Source organism: Equus quagga, chromosome 5, assembly GCF_021613505.1.
Source record: "Equus quagga isolate Etosha38 chromosome 5, UCLA_HA_Equagga_1.0, whole genome shotgun sequence".
Lineage (NCBI taxonomy): Eukaryota > Metazoa > Chordata > Mammalia > Perissodactyla > Equidae > Equus > Equus quagga.
The window spans coordinates 18,056,169-18,075,271 of NC_060271.1; the positions used below are offsets into that span (position 1 = coordinate 18,056,169).

The following is a 19,103-nucleotide window of genomic DNA, read 5'->3' on the forward strand; positions in this document are numbered from 1 at the left end:
GCGTGCACAAGGATAGGCCACGCTCCTCTCTCAACTGTAGGAGCCGAATCGTCCGGACCAATGAAGAGCCGAAATTGCTGGCTAAGCTCCACCTCCGGAGAAAGAAGACAGATGAGTGGCTACTTCTCCTGTCAGTTGGGTCTCAATAGCAAAGGCCGGTCCCTTTTCACAGCAGTCCGGAAAGGGTCTTGGAGGGGCTAGGGGTCGGGATTGTCTGAGGGTGGGAGTCCCGGGCCGCCGTCAACTGTCGGTGGGGATTGAGGCTAAGCACCGCCTCCCTCTGGGTGTGCGTCCCTCGGTGTCCCCATTTGTGACGTGAGAAGGCCATTGGTCTGGACAGTGTTCTGGGAGGCCCTGCGGCGGCTGGGTGTGGGGAGGGGGTCGGTATGGCCGCCTGGGCCCAGTCTGGGGTTTCTGGGCGTGCCCGCCACCGCCCGGCTCGCTCCACTGGGAAGGTGGGAGCTCGCCCCACTTCCTGTTTGTTCGGTGCGCTTTGTGACCATAGATGGTCAGGTCTGGGGCCGCGCGGAAGCCGCCGCCCCACGGTCTTGGAGTCCTTCTTCCGGGCGCGCAGGGTGTGGTCCCCGAGAATAAGATGAGCAGAATTAGGGGAGATGCTGCTCCACTCCGCTAAAACCTGCCTTTGGAAGCAGCCTCGCCCCGAGCTGGGCGTGTTCGGCCGGCCGCAGCTCAGTCCGAGGGAGGGTCTTCACGGTGGCTGCAGCCCGCAGGGGAGACTTCGCTTCCGTGCTCCTCGGGCCTGGGGATCAGAGCTTTGTTCCCACAAGGCTCACGCTTTCCAACCCGTAATTATCCTCCCACAAAGATTTATTTCCAGAAAAAATTGGCGAGTGCTACAGCTCCCACCCCTGCAGCTGAACGACTGGGACAGCTTCAAGCTTCAAGTTGAATGCAGGCGTTATATACCAGAGTCACTCATTCAACAAATACAGTTCTTATAATAAGAGCTACTATTTACTGCGCGCTGACTGCATGCCAGGCCTGTACTGAATGCTTCAAGTGCAATTTTATTTAATCTTAATAGGAACTCTCTGTGGTAGGTACCATTATGGCCTCCAGTTTTCAAAAGGGGAAGCTGAATTACTTGCCAAGGTCACAAAGTAAGAGGTGGAACTTTGAAAGGAACACTTCTGTCTCACTCTAAATCCCGTGAGCTTAACCTCTATGATAGACTATTCTGGAATCGCTTGAGGCAGTGATGCCTCTGGATGGGGAGACATCCTGGCTTAGGTGCTTTATAGGGGTTAGACTTTGGTCAAGTTACCTGACTCCTCTGAACCTGGGCTCTTTTCAATTTTATGACTCCCAGTATGTTTAAAAGAAAAATGACCACATGACAAAATATGGTACAAAAATTGTAGTTTGTTTTAAATATTTACATTGAACAAAAACACTATCACACAAACTTTAACTTTTTTCAGATATAACATCAAAAGGTTATATTTAAGTGCTTCAGGTATGTGAAACCCAGGGCAAATAGCCTCCCTGGCCCTCACTGTAATCAGCTGTACATTTAGCCCTTCTAAATCTCTTTCTGGATTAGAGACAGGAAATATCTAGACCATACATGCATTCTAGAGAAACAGGAGAGAGAGGATGAAACAAGAAAGAAAAGGAAAAAAGTTTCCCCATCTATAAAATGGGGATAATAATTCATGGAGTTATAATGAGAAGCAGAAGCAATAAGCTTTGTGAAACCATTCTCTAAAGCAATTCTTTGTGAAAAGTGCACACATGAATAAGTCACAATCCGTGTCCCTAAGGAACTTCGGATCTTTTAAGGAGTCTAAACATGTACTTATAACACTAGTGGGAGGCAGTTTGAGAGCAGTGTCTGTCACTTTTATTTCATTCATTTATTGATACACTGAAAAAAATTATTGAGTTCTTTCTCTGTGCTGGGCACCATGCTACTTTGTACCATGTACAACTAGGGGCATAGCAGTGGACAAGTCAAACCCTGTCACTGTAAACCCTCATAGAGCTTACAATCTGTTGTGGAAACAGGTATTGCCATCTGGAGAGGTCATCGGAAGACGTGCTGCCTACTGGCTTCCAGCTTTTTCCTCCTCCCTGATCTTACTTAGTGCCTCATCCGTGGTGGGCTCTCATCAAGCACATGTCCAGTGAGTGCCTTGAATTCAGAATAGTCATTTCCCAGGCTGAGATGGATGGGTGGAACATTGCAGAGCAGACACGTGTAAACAGTCTGGAGATGGGAGTCTGTGACTGGCTGAGGTGAGAGGCCGAGAGCTTCCTGTAGGAGAGGAATAGGAGATAAGGCTGAAAAAGAAAACAAAAGTGGTTGAGCAAGTTTTGCCAGGCAAGAGAGGTAAAACCTTAATGTGAAAGCAAGGAGGAGCTGGTCAGATTGCATTTTAGAGAGAGAACTCTAGCTGCAGTGTAGGCTATAGGCTTGAGTAGGCAAAGAAAAAGAGACACGGAGACTTGCGAGAAACCAGATTCAAAGATGCAGCAAGGGTCTGAATTAGGACTGTGATATGGAGATGCAGCAGAGTGGGCAATTCAGAAGATACCATTCTTTTAAAGGAGATAGGATAATGATGACAAGAAGGAAGACAGAAAAGCAATGATTTGAATATGAACCTTCACACTAGATCTAGTTCCCAGGGGATACACTCCCATTGAATACTACTTGTCCTTCCTGGTAGGTATCACAATCCTAGTTAAATAATTATTTGTGCAATTATCTTTTAATGTTTTCTTTCTCTGTAAGTACCTTGCAGTTAGAGTCTTTGCCTCTCTGACTCAAAATTGTTGCTCGATAGATATTTATGGTAAAATTTGACTAAATGAAAAGGATGAGAGGGGCCCAGGTGGCTCTGAGACTTAGAGCATGGGTGAGTGGAAGGTGGGAGGTAGACTGGATCGGGGTTTTGACCCTTAGACTTCAAAATCCAGCCTAGGAACAGAAAGAGAGAAAGGAAAGCAGTTACTCACTTTGCAAGCAAGATTGCCAACAGAGAGTTGATTTTAATTCTCATGCATGCCCCTTTACGTGTATTTTGTCACTTTCTTATTTTGCCTGGATTTCGTCACATTCTAAACCTGCAGAATCACTTTGTCTTTGAGGGTACCACCCAAGATTCTTCCTTATCTCTCAAGAGTTGCAGACACAGAAGGCTGGTGGTTCATCTGGAGCGTTTCCCAGCCTGGCTCAGAGGATCGCCTGCATCTGTGCAGCCGGGCTCAGAGCCTGTCTGCATTTGGGCAGATCCTGTGTTCCCCTGACAGAAGGGGCTGATGACAGATCAACAATCATGTGAGCTCAACAATCCACATGAGCCCATCTTTCTTCCCCTCCTAGGATAGGGCCCCAGGCTGTGAGTTAGGGTCTCAGTCCAAAAGTTACAAGTTGGCAAAAGAAATATTGGCAATATAATGTAGTGGTTAAGATCTGTCCCTCTGACCTGAAGCTGAATCCCAACTCTGCCACTTACTGACTGTGTTATCTTGGTTAAGTCAGTGAACCTCAGAGAAGGATATTAAGACCTATCTTGAATGGTTGATATGAAGATTAGGAGAGAAAATTTGTAAAACACTTGGCTCACAGTAAATACTCAATGAATAGTAAGAATTATTATTCAATACAAAGAGCGTATTGTCTGTGTCCCTGGTGAAGGCCACCAGAAAGAAAAATAAGGTCTGAAATGTCAACACACTGGATGATGCCACCAGAACCACTGCCACTACTGCCCCATCACTAGAAAGGTTCCCCACAGTGTCTGCTTCTTGGTATCATTAACTTTTGATTCAAAGTCTGGGCCTGTGCCCTTGCCTGTGACAAAGAGAAATGGCAAGCAATAGGATATATTGGAGTATGTGAGGAAGCCATTTGGTGTAAACCTAAATTAGCCTGACTTTGTTTTTCCAAAAGGGCCTGACGTGGCCAGTGGGCATGCATTGTATATCTGCTTTAAACATTTCCTATGGCAAGAACAAATGCTCTTAAGATAAAGGTGTAACTTCCGCCACGTTGGCATTTCCTTAAGGATAAGCACCTCTTTCCTGAGGCTAGGAACTGCTGCGCTCACCTTTGACCACCCAGCTCAAGACAACAGACCTGCCACCCTGCTGTGTCCACCGAGACAGCAGACCTACCTGCTGTTTCCATCAATTGCTGTGCCGACAGAGCAGTCTCGAGACTATTGTAAAAGGGACATTTCAATCATATGTGAAACATCCTCTCTGGGGGTATATAACCACTCTGCGCACCCCACTTCTTTGGTGCCCTTTCTTTCTTTGGGAAGAAAGGCCCCGGGCCATGGTCCTCACATTTTAGCTCAGAATAAACTCTCCCAAATTTTCATTTATAGATTGGTTATGGATTATTTTCATCGACAGCTGCAAGTAAGACTAGATAAATCAGTTAGGAATATGAATGCTTTTGGCTCCAGATAACAGAAAACTTGACTGTGGCAACATAAAAAAAAGTATATTTTTCTCACATACAAGAAGGATGTAGGTAGACAGTTTTACTGGCTCAGCAATGTTAAAGCTGATGTCTCTGCGATTCAGTTTGACTTACCCTTATGTTGCAGCGTGGCTGCTGTAGCCCAAGCCAACACATTGTGTTTAAGGAAAGAGGAAAGAGGAAGGGGAAGGTGCAGCATCTGAAAGTGGAAAGCTAAGATTTTCTAAGGAACTCTGCAAAACCCACTCTGCCTTCTTTCTCGTAGCCAGAACCGGCAGTCAACAAATATTTCAGCTTCCTTGTCCCTCAGAGGAATACTTCCAAGGTGCGCATTTCCCAGTTTTTCTGAGGATCCCCAGAGGGACCAAGCCCTGGTTACCCACAGCAGTAACCCACTCATTAATGAACCTTTATTGGCTTTTCTCCCTTCCTCAACTCACTTGTCTCAGGGAACCCAAACGAAAGAGAATGGGATTGGCTGGGTGTACGACACTAGGAATGTGACAGTGAGCATTGTTACTTTGATGGTATAAGGTAGCACTCTCTCTTTGTTTGGGCTATTGCCCAAATATATGAAAGGGTTGCAGATGCTGAGTGTTCAATAAGGATAGATGTCCATGATGATAAACCCCTGGGACTGGCCAACATCAACATATACCGTTCTTTCTATATTTACACTTCCAAAAATGAAATGAAACAAAATGCTTAACTAAAACAACACTCTCTTTTATAACCTAAATTTCATCACTACACTCACCCCCTCACCCCAAAAAAGGAATCAACCAAAGTCTCATCAGTTACTTCCTCCAGCTCCGAGTCCAGCATCTCTGACTAATGTTCCTTCTTCTTCCAGTTCCATAATGATCCCGCCTCAATGTTCTTCAACCTTTGGACTGAACTAGGCAACCACCACAACATACCACACCCTGTATATATTGGTTGGGGTAAGGGAAAGGAAAAGAGAAGAACAGTAGATACACTATGTAATTATTGAACTGTAATGGCAAAAAAACCTTTCTGTAACTGATCACAGGGCCTTAGTTGATGGTTTTGACTTCACATATCCAGTACCAATTCCACTTCATCAGAGTCATGGTGATGGGAAAGAGAAAGAGGGCATGAAGGAGGCATGCCACTGTCTTAAAGGCCCTGATCCAGAAGTGGCATATGTCACTTCCACTTATACTGCATTAACTAGAACTTAAGCACATAGTTGAGGCTATAAATGAATTTTCTGTAGATGACCCAAACCTTTCTTGAGGGATTGCAGACCTTGGTGGTCCTGCCTCTATAATCCCATAATTTTCTGCACTAAACATGGCAGAACTAGGAAGTACCCCAGGTAACCTCTGAATTATAATTCTCCCTCCCTCTATTGTATTGTGACAATTCTCTTTTGCCTTGATAATAGGCTCATTCACCCTAGCCAGCCGTCCTAATCAGAGATATTCAGGTAAAGTTTACCAATAGCCTCTCCAGGGGCAAAATTCCTGATCTGTAGCATTTGGCAGTTTCCATAGTGTAAATATCCCCACTATGGCTAGTTTTAAGCTACCAATTTTATGTCAATGAACGTGGAGTTGAGAAAAATGCACTGTGGTGTGTGGAACAATGGCTCTGCAAAGATGTCCACGTCCTGATCTCTGGAACCTGTGAGTATGCTATCTTAGATGGCAAAAGGGATTTTGTCGATGTGATGAAATTAAGGATTTTGAGATTGAGAGATTATGCTGGATTATCCAGATAGGCCCAATGCAATCACATGGACCCTTATAAGGGAAAGAAGGAAGCAGGAGAGTCAGTCAGAAAAAGACGTGACAATGAAAGCAGAAGTCTTAGTGATGTGATCAAAGAATGTGGGCAGCCTCTAGAAGCTGGAAAAGGCAAGGAACAGATTCCCCCTAGAGCCTCTAAAAGGAACACAGCTGTGCTGACACCTTGGTTTTAGCCCTGTGAGACTCATTTCAGATTTCTGAACTGCAGAACCGTAAGATAATAAATTTGTGTTGTTTTAAGCACTAAATTTGTTACAGCAACAGTAGGAAACTAATATATGCACACAATCGACTCCTGTAAGCCTGTGTGAGCTGGCTCTGGCACACCAGTGAATTAATCTTTTTTTTCTTTCCTGCTCACCTACAGGCATGACAAGCCCAAATTGGCAAATGGCGGCCTTAGTTTCCAATCCAATGGAACTATTTTCATGTCCTCTGGTGGAAGCATTCCTCCCTTGGTAATAAAATTTGTGAATAGCCATGCTCAGAATCACAGAGATATAAAGATAAACATTTAAAAGTATTGAATTAGGTATAATAGAATTGCCACTCCACATTTACCCTTTTCTTCTGGGATCCATCTATTTTGGCTATTCGTGAAAGACTATCATACATTGGTTGCTGGTTCAGAACTTATGATGAATCCTATAAAATAGAAATTCAGGGGCCAGCCTGGTTGCCGAGTGGTTAAGTTTGTACTCTCCGTTTCGCTGGCCCAGGGTTTGGCCGGTTCAGATCCTGGGCACGGACATGGCACCACTCATCAGGCCATGCTGAGGCAGCATCCCACATGCCACAACTAGAAGGACTCACAACTAAAAATATACAACTACGTACCAGGGGGCTTTGGGGAGAAAAAGGAAAAATAAAATCTTTAAAAAAAAAAAAAAAAGAGAGAATTTCAATCTGGCAAGGTGTTTTCTCACTGTTGGCCATGTATGGGCACTTTTTGTGACTGTCAGCCTACCTTTCTACTCCAGCCTTTGCTCTGGCTACCAGGTGCCTGCAGGTGTGACCTGACAGTCCAAAGCTTCAACTGCCTTCTCCAAGTGTCTTGCTTTCCGTCCCAGGGCTTCTCTCATGGATCACAGGATGCCTGTAGGAACTTGCACAGCCATTTGACTCCTGAGTCAACCTGAAAGCGCCAACTTGAGAGTGCGAGGGAGTTAACTAGCAACTGGGAAACCCTTGACCAATGAGGAGCACGAGCTGGTGAGTAAATACTCCCTTCTTCCTTCCCTTGATTGGACAATTAAGAAGCACATTCTGTACTACCTCAGAGCATGTCCGGGGGAACTGAGCCCCACATGCCCAAAGCAGTGACCTTCTGGATCACTCATCCTTGAATTGGTTTTCCTGGTTTGCCTGTTTCACTCTTCCTAGTCTCTAACTCCTGTTCCTCGGAATCACTTCTGAAAATAAACTACCTGTTTGCAAGTCCTTGTCTCAGGCTCTGCTTCTGGGAGAAATTAAGTCTAAAAGAGTTGCTAGTAGAAGTGACCCTAGAAAGCAGGTTCTCAGGATGGGATTCTAGAACTGGATCTGAACCTAATGCGCACCCCATTCCTGCTGGTAAGTGGAGTGGTGATAACCCTTGACATGCAGTAGCCCCATTATTAGTAAAATTCTTACCAGTGGTATATTGTAATAAGGTGTAGAAGGAAGGTGAAGCATCAACTTAAGAGGCAAAGGTGGCATTTGAATGGCCTGGAGCAATGGTATCATAAGGATTATGGTACTACCTGGCTTTTGTTAATGACTTTTGAAGTCTTGAAAAAAAATATAGGATCAGGTTAACTGTCAACACAAAGATATATGTCAACCTTGATTTGAGTGTCATACTGAATTATACTGGTTCACTTCTCCTCCTCCTTCATCAGTCTTATCTTTCTGTCCCTTTCCCAGTCTTCTCTGCTGCATGTGACAGTTCCTAAAAGTTCAGCCTTAGGTTCTTTATTCCTTGCTCTTTCCAGTGATGAATTACCTTTGTCTCATGTCTTTAGTTATTATCTTCATTCCAGTGTCTCTCTGGTGTGTCTGCCATCCTTTTAGGTAACTTTAGGTTCTTGAACATCTTGCTTCGACTGTGCTAAATGACATTGGACAGTGTCAGAAAATCGCCACAAGATGGCAGTCTTGCCAATTTTGGCCGCGTTGAATCCAGTTACTGGGTCCAAATTGGTGGAGGGGTAGGAATGACTTATAATAAGATTTTAATCTTATTTATTTAACATTTGTTGAGAGGCTGCTCAATATCGGATCTTTTAATATGTTAGTATTTTTAAAAACTATTCCCAAAAGTTAAGTGTAATCCCCTTTGCAGATGAGAAAACCAAGTTCAAGTGGTTAAATTACCAAAAGTCAGGACCTAGATTTGAAACCAGTTTTCTGACTCCAAGCCCAATTCTCTTTCCATTGCATAAGTGAATCTCAAGCTGCAACAGTATTATTTAAGGTTTTTTGTTTTTGTTTAATTACAAGTAACTGAAAACCAACTTGAGCCAACTTAACAGCAACACGGCAAAGCATTTGGGAGTACCTCATGGAAATTTAAACAGAAACAATGCCTTGGTTTTAAAAGACAGAATAGAGCCAGGAACCAGAGAGCCTTCAAAACTTGGGGGAGGAGGGACAGAAAAATGGGGGAGGGGAAGAGAAAGGGAGAGCTGGGGAGGCCCAAGAGATTAAGCTCTGTCCCATCCTCCGTTCAACTAGAGTAGCTCCATTTTAATGTGTTTAACATACTGGGGCCCCATGCCAGGTTCTATATGAAAAATAAGGATTAGATAGATGTATTAAACAATACTTTTAAGACTTTATTTTTCCTTTTTTTCCCCAAAGCCCCCCAGTACATAGTTGTGTATTTTTAGTTGTGGGTCCTTCTAATTGTGGCATGTGGGACGCCGCCTCAGTGTAGCTTGATGAGTGGCACCATGTCCATGCTCAGGATTCGAACCAGCAAAAACCTGGGCCACCAAAGCAGAGCTCACGAACTTAAGCACTTGGCCACGGGAACGGCCCCATAGATAATACTTTTAAACCACTGGTGTAATGTATGAAGCCATTCCCAGATCATTGGACATTTAGGGGCTGTTGGGTTTTTTCTAACTTTTCCCTCTAATAAGTAAAATTGTGATGAATTTTCTTTCATATTGTACTAGGCAGTGCATGAAGTCATAAAGTACTTTCATTTCCCCTGGCCCTTACAACTTCCCTTCAGGGAAGAACGGGAGTGGAGGGTGGTAACCTCAGAAATTCCTAGCCTTTGCCCAAAGGCCAGTGCTACTTGGGACTTCCCTGATTGTCAGCCAGTACAGACATACCTAATGAGCATCTAATGACATGCCAGGCACTACTAGGCATTGTGGATACAAAGGTGGATAAAATAGGCATAGTCTGTCATCCTGGAGCTACCAGTCTAGTGGGGAAGACAGACATGAAACAGATATTCCACTAAATAATCACAAGAAGCACAAGCAAAATATTGCCAAACAGAAGTTCAAGAGGTTAAGGAAACACACAACAGAGTGAGCTGACTTAATCTGGGGTGATTAGGGCCTGAGGAAATGTTATTTACTCTGAGACTTGAAGGGTGAGTAAGAGTTAGCCAGACAAAGAGAATGGAGAAGAACTCTTTGAGCAGTGAAAAAGTGTAAAGGCCCAAAGGTGAGAGAATCTTGGCAGGTTCAAGGGAGTGAGAAAAGATCGGTGTGACTGGCCACAGAAATTAAAGCGATTGAGGTGAAAGAGACAGCAGGGTCCAGATCATGCAAAGTTTTATGAGCTATATTAAGGATTTTGTAATAAATTCCAAGGGTATAGAGATCATTGAAAGACTTTAAACTGAGGAAATGCATGGTCCTATTTGTGTTTGAACAAGAACATGCTAGTCATAGCAGGGAGGGCCAAAGTGGATGCAAGGTGGCCAGCAAGATTGAGGCAGGGAGGTGATTGGGAAATCCAGGCAAGGGATAATGATGGCTTGGACTACAGGGGCAGCAGTAGATGAAAAGAAGTGGGGAGGTTGGGGAGTGAGTGATCTTAAGAGGTGGAAATTACAGGAGCTAGTGATTGACTGTCTATGGGGGCGTGTGATTTTGGGTGAGTAGCCAAGTAGACTATTAATTTTCTGGCTTGAGCAGCTGGGTAGATGGTTTTTCCTTATAGACACTGGGAACATTGGAGGAAGAACAAGTTTGATGGGGAAAGGTGATGAGTTCTGTTTTGGACATGTTCAGTTTGAGATGTCTATGGTATTTCCTGAATATGCAAGTAGACATATAGAACTGGAGCTTAGGGGCTGGCCCAGTGGCGCAGCAGTTAAGTTCACACGTTCTGCTTCGGTGGCCTGAGGTTTGCTGGTTCAGATCCCTGGCCTGGAACTACACACCACTTGTCAAGCCATGCTGTGGCAGGCGCCCCACATATAAAGTAGAGGAAGATGGACACAGATGTTAGCTCAGGGCCAGTCTTCCTCAGCAAAGAGAGGAAGATTGGCGGCAGATGTTAGCTCAGGGCTAATATTCCTCAAAACAAACAAACAAACAAACCAAAAAAAGAACTGGAGCTTAGAAGACAAATCTGGCCAGGTCACTCTTCCCACCTCATTCCTCTGACAATAAAAATATATTGTCCCTCCCCACCACCCATAGCCAGGCAAGTGACTTGACTTAGTTCACAGCAAGAATCTTCTGCAGCATTTCATAGATCCAGTGTATGCAGATGAGATTCAGCTTTGAGGGTTCCTGATGGCTTTTTAGTCTTTAATGGTGTGTGTACCAGTCTCACGTTTGGCCAAAACCTCAGGATTCTCCTTCTCCTTTTGTCTTACTTCATGGTCTAGAAGAACCTCCTCACCATCTCCTGTCTCCTAGACGGGAGAGCAGCTGCCCTTTCTTCTGTGCCCTCTGCGGGAAGAAGTATTTTGCGTGGCACGTCTCACCTCCTCCTTGAGGGATGACTTTCTCTCGTAAGAAACCTGAGTCCACCTATCCCACCTCTCTTTAAGTCTGTATCCAGAGCCACTAGCCCAGGAGAAAGCTTGGTGACCTATAGTTTCCTGCCAACCTCATGCTCTTATGTCCTTCCCCAGCCCCACCCTTAAATATTACAAGCTTATGACAGTTTGTATGTGCTCAGCCAATGGGCAGAAAACCTGGAAAGAATTTCTGGACTTTAGCCCGCCAGTTTGTCTGGTTTGACTAACCTGCTGAGAGCTAAAACTGGCACCTGTTGCCCCTGTGCCTTCAGGGTGGCCGAGTGGGGCAGAGTGTGCCACTATCTGAATATCAGGCACCAAGTGGCACGTGGGTGATGCTCATGTGACTGGGTAGAGCTTTGGGGGTAGGGCGGAGGTTAACTACTATTTTTTGACCATGATCTCTTTCCCCTTCCTTTTTTTTTTAAAGTTAAATAAATGGATGAAAATTAAATAATTCAAGCCTTGCCCTCAAAATGAAATTTTTTTAGTATTGTTTAGCAAAAACAATAAAACCGAAATTTTTATAATCATCATCAAAAAAAAAAAAATCTGGCCAGGAGGTATGAATTTAGGAGTCCTAGGATTGAAGAAGTATAGAGTGAGACAAGAAAAGGGTCAACCAGAGCTACTGAGGAGGTACATTAATAGTGAGTTAAAAGAGAAGCCAGAAAAGGAGATTCAGAAGGAACAACCAGAGAGGTAGCAGGAAATGAGAAAAATACATGGTTCAAGAAAGCCAAAGGAAGAAAACGTTTCCAAAAAGCAGTAGATACCCACACTAAATGCAACAGAGTGATCAAATAAAAGAAGATGCCAAAGGGTCCATTGGATTTAGACATACGGTGGCCATTGGTGGTATCATCAACAGCAATTTTGCAGAATGGTAGTAGGCAGAGATGAGCTAGGAGTGGGATGAGAACTGAGAGGTGAGAAAGTGGAGACAGCAGTGTAGGTCGCTCTTGAAAATTCTGCTCTGAAAGGAGACAGACAAAAGTGGTTGGAAGGGGACATTTATTCGTTCATTCACACAGTTTTTCTAGGTAAAGATTGTGGAGTCATATTTAACTCTCTCTCATGTCCTACTTCTAATAGGTCAATAAAGCCTGTCAGTTATAATTTCAAAAAAAATATATATATATATATTTCTTTTTTGGTGAGGAAGATTGGCCCTGAGCTAACATCTGTACCAATCTTCCTCTGTTTTGTATGTGGGATGCCACCACAGCATGGCTTGACATGTGGTGTGTAGGTCCACACCCGGGATTCGAACCTGTGAACCCTGGGATACAAAAGCAGAGGGCATGAACTTAACTACTATGCCACCGGCCAGCCCCCTCAAAATATATTCTGAATCTCACCACTTATTACTATCTCTACTACTACCTACTCCAAACCACCACTGTCTCCTACCTGGACTATTTTAAGAGCCTCTTAATTTATTTCCTAATTGGTCTCTCCCTCACACCCCTTCCCTACATAGCGGATCAGTGAACTAAAGAGGCAAGTTATTTCTCCCCTACACACATCATACATACAATGGCGGGAAAAGCATAGGGTAACCTCTGTAGTCATTGCCCTTCAAAAAGAGGGAGAGCGAGAGGCATACCACAGAGCCAGTTCTGAAATACAAACAGTATATGTTGGTTAGGGCTTAGTCCAGTTGCCTGAGAGTCATTATTGCTCACTGTGATTTTTGGCTCCAGGGTCTGGGTTCTTGGTTCTTCCCTCTGAATCATCCTTTTTTTTCCATAAGAAAATTGAGTTTGAAATTGAGTAGCCTTCTCAGCCTGTTTCCTGCCTGTGAAAGGGAAGGGGTGCAAAGGACTCTTTTCATTTTAACAAAAGCCACTCCAGCAACTCTCTTTGAGATAAGCTCTTCTCTACCTTGGGCTCCTGAGAGACTGCTGTGAAATAACATCTTTAAGATCTTTGGAGAGGGGCCAACCTGGTGGCACAGTGGTTGAGTTCACGTGCACCGCTTCAGTGGCCCAGGGTTCGCCAGTTCGAATCCTGGGTGTGGACCTACGCACCGCTTATCAAGTCAGGCTGAGGCAGGCATTCCACATATAAAACAGAGGAAGATGGGTATAGGTGTTAGCTCACGGCCTGTCTTCCTTAGCAAAAAGAGGATTGGTGGTAGATGTTAGCTTAGGGCTAATCTTCCTCAAAAAAAAGAGAAAAAGATCTTCAGGGAGACTTTTTTCTATCTGACAGTTTTTATGAGGCAACTCCTTTGATCTTTTTGAAGTCTTAACTCTTAACTTCATTTTTAGATAATGTTTTCTTGACAGTGTCTTGGATTTTATTTTTGCCAAGAGCCATTTCTTAATTTTAGAATCATTTACCATTTGGAGAAGGTGACAATGAAAACCAGTTTTATATTCAAGTACAGCGAGTCCTGGTCCTAGATAGATATGTAGAATTTATTGAGATATTCAATAAATTTATGTCACATACAATTCACCCACTTAAAACATACAGCTCAATAATTTTTAGTATATTCACAGACTTATACGACCATTACCACAATCAATGTTAGAACATTTTCATTACCCCAAAAAGGAACCTGGTAGCCATTAGCAGTCACTCCCCATTTCCCCCCAAACCTCACTGCCCAGCCATAGGCAACCACTAATCTACTTTCTGTCTCTATCGATTTGCCTATTCGGGCGTTTCTTATCAATGGACTCATACAATATGTGGTCTCCTTTATATTTAAGTTTATTTCCAGTTTCTCTCTCTCCTCTCACATTTTACCATGAGCAGCATGCCATTTATCATAGGCAGCTGCCTGAGAAAGCAGGGAGCACTCTGAGTATTCTGCCCACAAATCTCCTTGGCTGGATATTTGAGCTCATTAGGGACATTTCTTCTTCTCCATATTACCTCACATGAAAACAGTGTTGCCGAACTTTCTGGGAAATGATTGCCCTTCCTTCAGCCCTATGACATTTTCCTCACTTTCCTTTGTGATCCCACCGACTACCTCCTTCAGGCCCTTGAGGTTTCATTTAACACTCTCACTGAGGCCCTTTTTCTAAGAGATCCTTCAGCCTCTCTGCCATGCAGTTCCAAAGCCAGTGCCACATATTTTAGGCTTTTTTTTTATGGCAGCACTCATACGAAACGGTTTCATTATCTATTGCTGCATAATGAATCACCCCAAAACTTAGAAGCTGTATAAATTTGAGTCCTGTCACAAGTGAGAAAGCCAAGGACGGAATCAGCAATCCAAGGGGGAAATGCCTGTCAAAGACAAAGATGAGAGGAAGCGGAAGGAGACAGGGAGAATCTTCAGATCATGATGCAGGACAGACACTTGTGAAAGGAGGACTAGGCAAGGAGAGCCTCAGAGTGCAGAGCAGCTCTGAGAAAGCCTTGGCCAGGCTGATTTCCCCTTAGAGGAAGCCCACATGAGACAGAATCAGCCCAGCTCTAGTAAGGCTACTGGGTGGACTTCATCCAGGGAGAGCGTGTCTTGACACGGATGCCATGGCAAATCCCAACAGTATAGCATTTGGAAGATGTTAGCTACCTACACTCCTCACAGCAGTTCTCTTCTTGAAGGTAAATCTAAGAGGTCATGCACACAACCCACCCCTTGCTGACATAGTCCATCCCTTGTCCTGCTGAGGGATCCACTCCTCCACACATCCTCGGAGAACAGCTCCTCTTCTGTGGTTGTCACAGGCCCCTTTTCCTGAGGGGAAACTTGGAAGAAGGAAGTTAATGGGATGAACTGTAATCCCCATTGCTGCAGATGGTTGAGTTGTCTTTCTTTTTTTAAATTAATTTATAGACTCTCATTGCATACTGCAATATACAATAATAAAGGTATTAATCCCCTTTCAATGTCATACATTGCAAACATTTTTCCAATCTATCTTTTGGCTTTGTTCTCTTTTCCCCTATAATAAAACATGGATTTTTATGAGGTCAAATAAACCTAACTTTTCCTTGATCTTACGAGTTTTTCTCTTGTTTAAAAGGTCTTTCTAAATCTTAAATTATGGGGTTAACTTCAAAATATTATTTTAAAATTTAATTTTTTGTTTTTACCTTTAAACTCTAATGCATCCAGAATTTATTTCTGAATGTAGCGCGTTTGGGAGTCCAATCTTATTTTCTCTCTGGTGGATGCCTCATTGTGCCAGCGCCATTTATTACATAAATCATCCCTTCCTCACTGGATTAAAATACCATTTTGTCATTACTGAAATTCCCCGACAAGGGAAGTCACAGTCGCCACAGTCGGAGCCGCCGCCGCCTGGAGCAGCCGGCACCCCCGCCTCGCCGCCCCCCTCCGCGCCCCCCGGCGGTCGGAGAAGACCTTCAACAGCGCCGCGCCTTCAAACAAAGAGAAGACGCCCGACTTATCCCAGAGCAGCGTCCAACCAAAATCCCGGGGATAACAGAACGATACAAGGGTGAGAAGCATCTTCCTGTCCTGGATGAAACCAAGTTCCTTGTACCTGATCATGTCAACATGAGTGAGCTCATCAAGATAATTAGAAGGCGCTTACAGCTCAAGGCTAATCAAACCTTCTTCCTCTTAGTGAATGGATACAGCATGGTGAGCGTGTACACGCCGATTTCTGAAGTATATGAAAGTGAGAAGGATGAAGATGGATTCCTGTCCATGGTATACGCCTCTCAGGAGACATTTGGGCTGAAATTGTCAGTGTAAGAATAGAAAAATGTGTCTGTTCTAGAATTTTTTAAACCCTTACTAAGGAAAAACAAAGGAATGTTACCAACTGAGATGGATCAGTTCATCTAATCACAGATCATCAAAACAGTAGTGTTCCTGCCTAGGAGTTTTAGGAAGTTGTTTTTTTGTACTTAAAGCAGAAAAACTGAGCTGCAAATGAGCACATTCAGCTTTGGAAAACTATTATTTAACCTAGGCTGTCTTGTTTTCAAATTTAGAAGTTTAAAAATAAAATACTTTGCATTCTGAGTTGCCAATAAAATAGACCTTCAAGTTATTTTAAGGCTCTTTCTCCAGTAGGAACTTGCAATTTGAGCATTTAGAGACATTAAGTCTCCTCTCTAGGTTCACAGAACCTGCCGACTTTTTATGGAAGGGTTTCTACTCAACTAGAGAAATCTCCTCAAGAGGATCTGCAAGCATAAGTTGTCAAGCATGGCCCCCCAAAACGCCTTTCCATAATAATTGGCAAAAAGCAGGGCAAATGGGGGTGTATGAGAAAACTCTGAACTGCTGTCTGAGGTTCCTGATTCCTGATAAGTACACCCTACGTTGACGCTCTTGCAGTGTAAGTTCTGATTTGTTCCCTAGATAGTTACACACAGAGAAGCACCACTGCTCAGTAGGAACCTTGAATAATTTATAATTTTGATTTAGTTTCTCAAAAAGCCCAGAGAAAAAGAGTGATATTTCTTCTGTTTTGGATGTTTTTTAAGAGCTCATACTAGAGCCTGCTTGGGTAAATGAGCAAGCAGTTGGCTCAGTTTCATTCTTAAGGACAGTGCTAGGAACTATAGAATATTGAAACGAAAAGTGTTACCGTTCAGATGCACTTCCTCCACCATTTGGCTTAAAGCTGTAGACGATCCATGTTTTATGTTAAGTGTGTGATTAAAATATGTTATGGAAAAGTTACAGCATTTTTTTTTTATTGAGTTAATGATAGGTTACAATCTTGTGAAATTTCAGTTGTACATTATTGTCTGTCAGTCGTGTTGTAGGTGCACCCCTTCACCCTTTGTGCCCACCCCCCCACCCCACCTTTCCCCTGGTAGCCACTAATCTGTTCTCTTTGTCCACATGTTTAAATTCCTCATATGAGTGGAGTCATACAGAGATTGTCCTTCTCTACCTGGCTTATTTCACTTAACGTAATTCCCTCAAGGTCCATCCACATTGTTGCAAATGGGATGATTTTGTTCTTTTTTATGGCTGAGTAGTATTCCATTGTTTATATATACCACAGCTTCTTTATCCAATCATCTGTTGATGGGCACTTAGGTTGCTTCCACATCTTGGCTATTGTGAATAATGCTGCAATGAACATAGAGGTGCATGGGACTTTTGGAATTGCTGATTTCAGGTTCTTTGGATAGATACCCAGTAGTGGGATAGCTGGATCGTATGGTAGTTCTATTTTTAATTTTTTGAGACATCTCCATACTGTTTCCCATAGTGGCTGCACCAGTTTGCATTCCCACCAGCAGTGTGTGAGGGTTCCTTTTTCTCCACAACCTCTCCAACATTTGTTACTATTTGTTTTAGTTATTTTTGCCATTCTAATGGGTATAAGGTGATATCTTAGTGTAATTTTGATTTGCATTTCCCTGATGATCAGTGATGATGAACATCTTTTCATGTGCCTGTTGGCCATCTGTATATCTTCTTTGGAGAAATGTCTGTTCATGTCTCCTGCCCATTTTTTGATCAGGTTGTTTGATTTTTTGTTGTTAAGTTCTGTGAGTTCTTTATATATTATGGATATTAAGCCTTTGTCAGATGTATGACTTGCAAATATTTATTCCCAGTTAATGGGTTGTTTTTTTGTTTCAATCTTGTTTTCCTTTGCCTTGAAGAAGCTCTTTAGTCTGATGAAGTCCCATTTGTTTATTCTTTCTATTGTTTCCCTTGTCTGAGAAGACATGGTGTCCGAAAAGATCCTTTTAATACTGATGTCAAAGAGTGTACTGCCTACGTTTTCTTCTAGAAGCCTTATGGTTTCAGGTCTCAGCTTTATGTCTTTGATCCATTTTGAGTTTATTTTGGTGAATGGTGAAAAAGAATGGTCAATTTTCATTCTTTTACATGTGGCTTTCCAGTTTCCCCAGCACCATTTGTTGAAAAGACTTTCTTTTCTCCATTGTATGCCCTCAGCTCCTTTGTCGAAGATTAGCTGTCCATAGATGTGTGGTTTTATTTCTGGGCTTTCAATTCTGTTCTATTGATCTGTGCACCTGTTTTTGTACCAGTACCATGCTGTTTTGATTACTGTAGCTTTGTAATATGTTTTGAAGTCAGGGATTGTGATGCCTCCAACAGTGTTCTTTTTTCTCAGGATTGCTTTAGCAATTCGGGGTCTTTTATTGCCCCATATGAATTTTAGGATTCTTTGTTCTATTTCTGTAGAGAATGTCATTGGGATTCTGATTGGGATGGCGTTGAATCTGTAGATTGCTTTAGGTAGAATGGACATTTTAACTATGTTTATTCTTCCAATCCATGTACATGGAATGTCTTTCCATCTCTTTATGTCATCCATTTCCTTCAGAAAAGCCTTGTAATTTTTGTTGCATAGGTCTTTCACTTCCTTAGTTAAATTCAGCCCGAGGTATTTTATTCTTTTTGTTGCGATTGTGAATGGTATTGTGTTCTTGAGTTCTTTTTCTGTTAGTTCATTATTAGAGTATAGAAATGCTACTGATTTATTTAAATTGATTTTATACCCTGCAACTTTGCTGTAGTTGTTGATTACTTCTAAAAGTTTTCCAACGGATTCTTCAGGGTTTTCTATATATAAGATCATGTTATCTGCAAACAGTAAGAGTTTCACTTCTTCCCTCCCTATTTGGATTCCTTTTTCTTGCCTAATTGCTCTGGCCAAAACCTCCAGTACTACGTTAAATAAGAGTGGTGATAGAGGGCATCCTTGTCTCATTCCTGTTTTGGGGGGATGGAGCTCAGTTTTTGCCCATTGAGTATGACGTTGGCTGAAAAGTTACAGCATTTTTAAGAGTATTTCTGTCATCACTGTTAGGTTGAACCACCATCAGAATTCCCCACTAAGTGCGTGTCAGTTGTGAAGAAAATACAGCAAGAGGAGACACAAGCTCTTCCAGATGTTAACGGCAAGGGTTAAACATTTTCCAAGTCCAACTAGAATACATGACCAATGCTTTCTCC

General features: G+C 42.9%; 1 protein-coding gene across 1 annotated transcript; it reads left to right on the plus strand.

Moving 5' to 3' along the window:
- Nucleotides 1-386: 386 nt before the first annotated feature.
- LOC124239241 (microtubule-associated proteins 1A/1B light chain 3B-like) lies at nucleotides 387-15,899 on the plus strand. Its single transcript, XM_046660762.1, has 2 exons — nucleotides 387-455; nucleotides 15,444-15,899. Exons 1-2 carry the CDS (start codon nucleotides 387-389, stop codon nucleotides 15,897-15,899), a joined length of 525 nt encoding a protein of 174 aa, XP_046516718.1.
- Nucleotides 15,900-19,103: the final 3,204 nt, after the last annotated feature.